Below are 10,000 nucleotides of genomic sequence, written 5' to 3'. Positions count from 1 at the left end.
CACGGGGGAAAGCTCTCCGTTCACTTCCATACACCAGCGTCATTTTCCTTGAATTAAACATAGCTAAAAGCTGTTGTGTGGTGACAACAAATGTTAAAAAAAAATCACCAATTAAAGTTTTATTGTACTCCTGAGCAAAACAAGGAAGCCGTTGAGAATTGGCGAGAAGAAAATGTGGATCTAGCTGTCAAGGAAGTAAGTTGGAGTGTTCATCTTCCGTATATATGATCTTTGTGTGCAACACGCGACATAGGAGAACATCAGGATTGGGGAGGGAGTTTGTGTTGCCCCCCGTTTTGGGCGTGGTTTCTGAAAGATGGCGCGCTCCACAGTGTCTCTATAGGCTCATATTCATAAAACTCTGCAGGAACAGTGCTGCGCAGTGCAAAATCTGCAGTCATCTAAGGTGAATTAGGGATGCACGATATATCGGCCGATGTTAGTCATTTTTTTACATATTGGCATCGGTCCAATTATCGGTATCAGACAAAATGTTTACATTGAGAGGAAACAATTCCGTAAATCTATGATTTATGTTCTTTTCCAAATGTTTTGGAAATAAAGAAATGCATAACTTTTCTAATTCACAGTGTTTACAGTTTACATGTGTTTTTCAGTATGTACAAAATGTTATTATCATAGAAATGTGTTTTTATACAGATCATATCGACATTGGTAAATATCGCTTATCGGCCATAACAGCAACGTTAATATCGCTTATCGTATCGGGCCAATGTGTCTGCGGAGGCCAGGAGAAATCCAAGGAAATTCAATATGTAAAAAAAAAGTGTTGCATATTCAACACCTGCTGGACATTAACGCAATAATATTGCGTTTACATATGATGTAAACACATGGATCGCAAATTAGATGTCGGGAAGGAACCTGACGCTGTGAACGCTGAAGGAGTGCGTGCCCGTCCGCATGTCCTCGAGTGCCCACCGCCCGGGTGGGGTCGTCAAAAAGGGCCTTTCTGTGTGGAGTTTGCATGTTCTCCCCGTGCCCCCTGGGGGTTTCCTTCATATAGGAACCCCTCACCAAAACATGCAATATCCTGGTTGCTAATGTGGTTCCTCCTCTGGTCGTTAAGGGCGCCTGTTCAGAGGGAGGGGAACTGGTTGGAATAGCGTGATCCTCCCACGTGCTATGTCCTACCGGTGAAGCTTCCTCTGTCAGGTGAAAAGAAGCGGCTAACTGCCCATGTCTCGGAGGAAGCATGGAGCCAGTTTCGGCTCTCCCCAGATCGGCAGAGGGTGGAGCAGCAACCAGGATAAAAAAATTAAATTAGCACTAATGGGGGATAAAAATGGGATAAAAATCTGAAAAAAAAAAAGATGTCGGGAAGGTCAAAAGAGCCAAAGTTCTCACCAGCAGAACTCTGTATATTACCGTGCATTCCTTTATAACTGGGAACTGGTAATCTTACGACTTCAAAGGTCATGAGCTGGGACGGTGACGTCAGCAGAGCTGGTATTTCCCATTCCAAACTCGTAGGAGCCTCAGCAGCCCCGACCTAAAAAATCCAAGATGGCTGCACCGCGCAACAACAGTAGTTTGGTTTGTGTCTCATTAAATCAGCTGTACACACAGCACTGCCTAACTTCTATCTGTGTGGACATGAGGCTGCAGTGTTTGTATGCGCAAAATGCCATGAAATGCCATGTTATCAATTGTTATTGCTAACAATGGCTAGCCTGGCTAGCGAGTGGATCTGACCAATGAACAGTGAACTTCCCAGCTCAAGTTTTCTGCAAATGGAATGCTAACAAAACGCATGTGACGTCATTTAGCCTCCACATCCCAGTTCTTTTGCGATAAAGGAAGGCGCCATTAGAAGAGTTTGCGTCACACAATGCAGACGTTCTTAACCAGAAAAACCTGTTTCTAAGGAGAGCACTGAAACACAATGACAAACCATAGCTTTTAGATTTTATGACTGAAAGTGTTTTTTTATCATAGATAAGTTGAAACCAGAGCAAGTTGTATTTTTTGCGCAGCGCTGCGGTGAACCATGTTTATGAAAATGGGGAAATGCTTTGCCATGGCCGTAGCCACTAACACGTCGTTAACCCTGCTGGTGAGTTTGATTATACGCTGCTGGAATGCTGGACCTTCACGAAAAAAAGAGACTTGGAGATTGTGGATATTTTAGAGCTATATTTTAAGTTGCTCTCACCTACAGTAGCAGCAATGTAGCAGCAACACTTTCCACAAATAGCTGAGCCATGAGAGAAGGAAAAGAGGAAGAAGGGAGGAGGAAAAGTAAACAAATGAAAGGTGGAAAGAGGAAGACGAGGAGGAGGAAGGATATGTCGTATGTAGTAATAAGAGAGTTGACAGTAGCAGGTTATGGGACCATAATAAGTAGGCCATGAACTCAATCTCCCATTTGAGAATCAGTTGCCCTTTAGGCTGTTGAGCGTCATGAACAAGAGTTTGCAATTTAACCACAAGGGGCAGAATATGAGGACTTTCACAAACAATGAGAACAGATTTATTAATTAGCAGAATATTAAAATATTATTATTTATTAAATAGCTGAATAATGTTATTCATCTGGACAAATGTGAATGCTTTTAAATAATCATGTCTTCAATTATCCCCGGATTCCCATTGACTGCAATTGGTTAGAGACCAAACAAATTCAAACATTCATTTTGAAGGAGGAGGAGGAGGAGGAGGAGGAGGAGGAGGAGGAGGAGGAGGAGAAAAAGAAGAAGGAGAAGAAGGAGAAGGAGAAGAAGAAGAAGAAGAAGAAGAAGGAGAAGAAGGAGAAGAAGAAGAAGAAGAAGTATTGTTGCTCAGCTGAGCCCACCCAAAACTCATTACAATAGCAGCATAACTGTCCATATATCATGATATAAATATCCAATTAATAGCCATTCTTCATCTTTAATGGCTGCATCCTGGAATGGCTTCAGGAGCGGCAAATTACAATGAATCATGCTGCTTCGTTACTGTCCTCCACTAATATAGATCCTGTATGGATGCAGCTGCTTCGTTACTGTCCTCCACTAATATAGATCCTGTATGGATGCAGCTGCTTCGTTACTGTCCTCCACTAATATAGATCCTGTATGGATGCAACAAACTAACCGGGGGTAACCTGGGAGCTCGAACCTGTGACCCTCGTGTTTTAGGGGTGGGAATCACCAGATGCCCACGATACGATACTAAAACGATACTTGAGTCACGATACGATAGTATTGCGATATTGCGATATGCTAGTATTGCGATATATTGAATATTGCGATATTTCGATATATTGTCTAACTCCTTTTCCTACCTTTTCCTTGACCTCACTGGAAGTAAAACATGCAGTGTTTCTTTGTTTTGTTTTTGCCCCACACGTAGGCTACATTATTAAGCTTCTCTAGAATCAATACGCCACTGCAGGCGCGGACTGCACCATCGGGCACTTCGGGCAGATGCCCGGTGGCCTGGCATGGCATGGCATGGCTTGCAAATATATATATATATATATATATATATATATATATATATATATATATTATATATATAATATCGTCAGGCAAAATATCGCGATACCATGGTGTATCGAATTTTCCCCCCCACCCATAGTGTTAATGCCCCCCAGATTCTTGATCTTTTATTGGAAATCTATGAGACAGTAAGGCAACCAAACCATCTTTTTATTTCCACTGCCTGGGAAGCAACAGTAGCATTCGTCTACTCTAAAGTCTTCTGTGGAATGTGCAAATGGTATAGAGAGGCAAAGTGGAACGTCACTTCCTGCTTCAGCACTGTACCACAGATTTTCTTCCGCAATTTAATTTCCCATAGACATTTTGTAAAATGCTTATAAAAAATAGTTTTACTTGGTCAAACCAAACGGTTCAGCTATATTTAGAATCAGGAGATTTTTCTTTTTACGCTTTGGTCCGAGTGAAATGTTATGCGATCTCTCCTGCTTCTAAATATATCTGAACCGTTTGGTTTGAACAAGTAAAACAATTTTTATAAGCATTTTTATGAAATGTCTATGGGAAAATAAATGGCGGAGGAAAATCTCTGGTACAGTGCTGAAGCAGGACGTGACGTTCCACTTTGGCTCTCTATTTTTGAGGTATTGTTTGTCAGCACAGTGACAGTAGCAAAACACTAACGCTGGTGGAGAACTGTTCCTCATAAAACATGTGACAATCAATGTACACGCACTGCTCATAAACAGTCTCTGTCGCCCATCATTCCCCACAAACTCAACTCTCTCTCTCTCTCTCTCTCTCTCTCTCTCTCTCTCTCTCTCTCTCTCTCTCTCTCTCTCTCTCTCTCTCTCTCTCTCTCTCTCTCTCTCTCTCTCTCTCTCTCTCTCTCTCTCTCTCTCTCTCTCTCTCTCTCTCTCTCTCTCTCTCTCTCTCTCTCTCTCTCTGTAAGGGCCTTTCTGTCTGTGTGGAGTTTGCATGTTCTCCCCGTGCTCCCCCAGGGGGTTCCTCCGTATATAACCCCCCCCCATTAAAAACATGCAGAAGATCAGATCGTCATCGTCATCTGACCAGTGACGACAACATCCGAAGTTGGTCCCCGGGCGCTGTACGAGAAAGCGACCACTGCTCCTGGCCTGCCCCCCGGAGGAAAGGACAAGCCAGGATGGGTCAAATGCAGAGGACAAATTTCACCGGCCACCGTCAGCATGAGTGTGTTTGTGGCCGCATGCATGTGTTGATGTGTGATCGTGTGACAATAAAAGACGGGCTTGTCCGTCTGAAATCGTGTTTTACATGCGCTTTATACCGGGAAATGACCAGAAAGTGGTCTATGCCTTTCATGTGTGAAAATTGTTTTCCGGCACAAGCGCGCCCCCCGCGATCGCTGATCTTTTACTAGCTCCTCGGTAGTGACAGGAGGACCGGTATGCTGGCAGAGCGACTCAAGTGTGAGACATCATTTGCCGGTCTTCTCTCATGGGCGAGGTGTACACACGTTGCTTAACGTTCACTTCCAGCGTGCATCATCTAATCATTCGCGCACATCAAAGCAAACTGGCGAAATGATCTTCTCGTCTCCTCTGCCCTACGTCCTCCTCCCCATGCCTGGTGCACAGCGCAGCGTGCAACAGTTAAATGACCTTACAGCCAATGTTAAATCATCCAAAATTAACATGAAACCATAGCAGCTGAGCTGATGAATGCCGACTCGTTCAACGAGCAACAGGTTAGCGGATGTGATAGATAACATCATTAGGCTACATTCCCAAAACGAGTGTTATTTTGTGACGAGCAAACGTTTGACGTCGGAGTTCGACAAGGAAATGCGATGCGAGGAGGCACGCGCTGCAGTCATGGGCTGCAGTGCAGAGTACTATCCAGGCAGCGTCAAGCCAGCGTAAACAAACACAGCTGCTCACGTTCTAGACCGGATATTGCTCCCAGAATTATTTTACAGCGGGAGCCTCACAAAAATAAGGTGGATAACGTTAAATTGTATGACAGCTTATAGTGCAAGTCGAGCAGTTTGTGTGCTTTGCCTAATTTTGTCACGTGCATGATGCCCGCGCCTTGCATTGCCTATGATTTTATTGACAAACTGTCCCTAATGACCACTGATTGATATGATAGGGATAAAATAAGGACGATTCCCCATCCGAGTGCACACGTCACTCCCCACCCGCTCTGCAGTGCCCCCCCCCGACCCCCCTCAAATACAGGTACTTTAGCTGCTATTTTCACACATGTGATCCTCAGGTGTGAAGGGAAATTCCGGGAAATAGCCAGTCTTGATTGACAGGTAATTTCCCTGTCTGTATGTGTGAAAACAGCTACACACACACACACACACACACACACACACACACACACACACACACACACACTCACTCACTCACTCACTCACGGTCACGGACTCACTCACTGACTCACTGACTCACTCACTCACTCACTGACTCACTCACTGACTCACTCACTCACTGACTCACTCACTGACTCACTCACTCACGGTCACGGACTCACTCACGGACTCACTCACTGACTCACTCACTGACTCACTCACTGACTCACTCACTGACTCACTCACTGACTCACTCACTGACTCACTCACTGACTCACTCACTCACTGACTCACTCACTCACTGACTCACTCACTGTCACGGACTCACTCACTGACTCACTCACTGACTCACTCACTCACGGTCACGGACTCTCTCACTGACTCACTCACTGACTCACTCACTCACGGTCACGGACTCTCTCACTGACTCACTCACTGACTCACCTAGACTGGTGGGCTTGATGAGTTCGTCCAGCATGTCGTAGAAGGGCAGCCTCTGCAGCTTGACGTCGGGGTGCACCGGGTGCAGCGTGGCCGAGGTGGGCAGGTGGTGTGTCAGGCCGCTCAGCTCGTGTTTGCCCGGGCCGAGCAGGGACAGGGGGAGCAGGGCGGCGGGGGAGGGCGCGCCCCCGTGACCCGCGTGGCCCTCGTACGCCAGCTGGGTCAGGCCGGCGGGCAGCGCCACGCCCCCTCCCCCGCCCACCCCTCCGCCGGCCGGGTGGTGCGGCCCGCCGGGCACCCCTCCGCCGGCCGGGTGGTGCGGCCCGGGCAGGACCAGCTCCGAGGGCGAGATCATCTTGGCGGGGAAGCGGCGGCGGTACAGCTCCTTGATCTTCATGTGGACCGCGGGGCTGCAGCCCAGCTTCAGCAGGTGCAGGGCCTTGGTCAGAAGCTCGTGCTTGCGTCCGTGTTTGTTGCGTCCGGCGTAGCCTAGTAGCACCTGCAGCTCCGACACCCGCAGGCTCATCACCATTTGCTGAGAGGCGGAGAGGAGACAGACCAGTTCATTAGGTGGAGAGGAGCACCAACACCAATGTTTCACAGCTCATTCGCATACCGAGTACTTTATCGAGTAGTCAGTAGTGTCCTCTAGAGAGAGAGTGGCGTCAGCGGAGGACCAACATGCGAGACTCATTAGCCAATGAACAGCCAGGAATGGGTCTCACGCTACTTTTGCATGCTAAAATAAAGCTGATAATGTACAATTTGAGTCTAAAGGAAAAAAAAAACTTTCAGAGTACAACACAAACTGTCCATTTTGCTGCAACTCGACAGTGCTGCTTAATCCAGGACCTTACTTCCTGGAACTCTTGAGAGTAAAAAACTGGTCCATTGGAGTGAATGGAGATGTCGCGACTCTTCTATGTACACGGCTCTGGTCAGTCTTAACCCTTATCCTTCAAGAGGTCTAACTGGTCTATTATAAAACTAATAGAGGAACAAGTGCATCAATTGCATTAATTGATTCATTTGATGAAAATATACACTGAGCATTGTTATGACAATGTTGAATCGAATGACATAAATCATCACAGGAAAATCTGTTACATAACGTGATCTCAGAGTACAGATGAAAATCTGTTACATAACGTGATCTAGAGAGTGCAGATGAAAGTGAGTGCAAAGTTATTTTTCACAAACCACAGCATTTTCATTTTCACCGACCTCAGTCAGTTTCGCCCGCCAGCGTCAAAAAGAAAGTCAGAAAAACAGGACTTCCTGTCAACCCTTAGCGATCAACATGTTGTAAAGCTTTTTGACTGATCCAAAGAAAGCACCAGAGTCACAACAAGAAGATCATTTAGGGGGAAAGAATGAGCAAAAATACAAATTGTTTTTGTGCACCCACCCAAAGAAATCCTGTTCACAGCATATATTTATGACAACATTACTTAATACACTAATTCTGTGTTTCCAAAAATGAGTTTTGAGAGCAGACCTGCCTGGCCTGCAGTATTATTCTGTCTGTCTCTAGCTGGCGTGATACAGATGCTATTGTCTCTCCTGCTGCACACTATGAAAGGCTGCTGCACTGAACACTGAACAGCCTCTCTAGTCTCTAGTGAACACTGAACAGCCTCTCTAGTCTCTACTGAACAGCCTCTAGTCTCTACTGTACACTGAACAGCCTCTCTAGTCTCTACTGAACACTGAACAGCCTCTCTAGTCTCTAGTGAACACTGAACAGCCTCTCTAGTCTCTACTGAACAGCCTCTAGTCTCTACTGTACACTGAACACTGAACAGCCTCTCTAGTCTCTAGTGAACACTGAACAGCCTCTCTAGTCTCTACTGAACAGCCTCTAGTCTCTACTGTACACTGAACACTGAACAGCCTCTCTAGTCTCTAGTGTACACTGAACAGCCTCTAGTCTAGTGTACACTGAACAGCCTCTCTAGTCTAGTGTACACTGAACAGCCTCTCTAGTCTCTAGTGTACACTGAACAGCCTCTCTAGTCTCTACTGAACAGCCTCTCTAGTCTCTAGTGTACACTGAACAGCCTCTCTAGTTTACACTGAACAGCCTCTCTAGTCTCTACTGAACAGCCTCTCTAGTCTCTAGTGTACACTGAACAGCCTCTCTAGTCTCTAGTGTACACTGAACAGCCTCTCTAGTCTCTACTGAACAGCCTCTCTAGTCTCTAGTGTACACTGAACAGCCTCTCTAGTCTCTAGTGTACACTGAACAGCCTCTCTAGTGTACACTGAACAGCCTCTCTAGTCTCTACTGAACAGCCTCTCTAGTCTTTACTGAACAGCCTCTCTAGTCTCTAGTGTACACTGAACAGCCTCTCTAGTGTACACTGAACAGCCTCTCTAGTCTCTACTGAACAGCCTCTCTAGTCTCTACTGAACAGCCTCTCTAGTCTTTACTGAACAGCCTCTCTAGTCTCTAGTGAACACTGAACACTCTCTCTAGTCTCTACTGAACAGCCTCTCTAGTCTCTAGTGTACACTGAACACTCTCTCTAGTCTCTACTGAACACTCTCTCTAGTCTCTACTGAACAGCCTCTCTAGTCTCTAGTGAACACTGACACCTGGGCTTGCCACAGGCTGCTTCACTGACCTCAGAGAATCACCACACAGACTGACTGCAGACACTTCCTGCTGCTGTGCTGAAGTTCATGTCAGTAAAGTCCTAGTGTGGGACAGGTCAGTAAAGTCCTAGTGTGGGACAGGTCAGTAAAGTCCTAGTGTGGGACAGGTCAGTAAAGTCCTAGTGTGGGACAGGTCAGTAAAGTCCTAGTGTGGGACAGGTCAGTAAAGTCCTAGTGTGGGACAGGTCAGTAAAGTCCTAGTGTGGGACAGGTCAGTAAAGTCCTAGTGTGGGACAGGTCAGTAAAGTCCTAGTGTGGGACAGGTCAGTAAAGTCCTAGTGTGGGACAGGTCAGTAAAGTCCTAGTGTGGGACAGAGACTTGTGAGCTGGATCAGCACCTATATCAATACTAGGACACACAGTACAGTAGTACTAGTCAGACCGGCCGCAACGGTGGGGGCCGTCGCTGGCGACGCTAAACCTTTAGCTAACCTGTTCACATCTATGTTCGCAATGGCATCCCAAGTCTCATCATACTATTATGGGATGCGTTGCGAACAGTTGTATTATGGGATGTGCATTTCCCAGACAACAATACACGTTGACACGTTTTGGAACAGCGCCGCACGCTGGCACGATGCTCCTAAAAGCATTGTTTTGAATGATTTGGCATCTTCTATTACTGTCAAGAGACTCAACACCGGTATTGTTGTATTGTAATAATATGCCATAAAGGTTTATTGAAATTCTGGGGAGAGCAGGGGGGAAAAATATATATATATATATATATATATTTTTTTTTTTCTGGCCTGGCGGGGGCGGTGGGCCCACCAGGCCAGTAGAGTGGTAGGGGAAACACTGTCAGTGTACTGGTCTGGATTCAATTAGTTTTTGTGTGCAATGTGCATATTTGTGTGTGTTTCAGGGATGCAAACCTAACTGGTGGAGAGTGAAAAGACAGATACCAAAGCAGGCAGACACTAAACCACTCAGACACCATTCAAGTGCCCTATTCTAGGATCAGAAAGGGGACTGACTGTCAGCTAAAAGTGACTAGTTTGCATCCCTGCTGGTTTCTGTTTGAGTCAATCTAACCTACGTCTGAAAAGTTGCCAACTTTGCCAAGTGTCGCCATTCAAAATGTAACAAAACGTCATGCTTCGTCAATATGGGTAAG

At 46.0% G+C, this 10,000-nt stretch overlaps 1 protein-coding gene across 1 annotated transcript in view; it reads right to left on the bottom strand.

Moving 5' to 3' along the window:
* Window positions 1-10,000, bottom strand: part of LOC310791241 (E3 SUMO-protein ligase PIAS1-like) — a 203,225-nt gene that overhangs the window by 155,766 nt on the left and 37,459 nt on the right. The window contains exon 2 of the mRNA XM_083652922.1: window positions 6,229-6,760. Coding sequence (XP_083509048.1) covers window positions 6,229-6,760 — 532 coding nt within the window. The remainder of the gene's footprint in view (window positions 1-6,228; window positions 6,761-10,000) is intronic.

The sequence above is a fragment of the Poromitra crassiceps genome (genome assembly GCF_964638095.1).
Source record: "Poromitra crassiceps genome assembly, chromosome: 16".
Taxonomy (NCBI): Eukaryota; Metazoa; Chordata; class Actinopteri; order Beryciformes; family Melamphaidae; genus Poromitra; species Poromitra crassiceps.
Note: the sequence above shows the minus strand (reverse complement) of the source record. Positions and strands in the feature narration are given on the sequence as shown.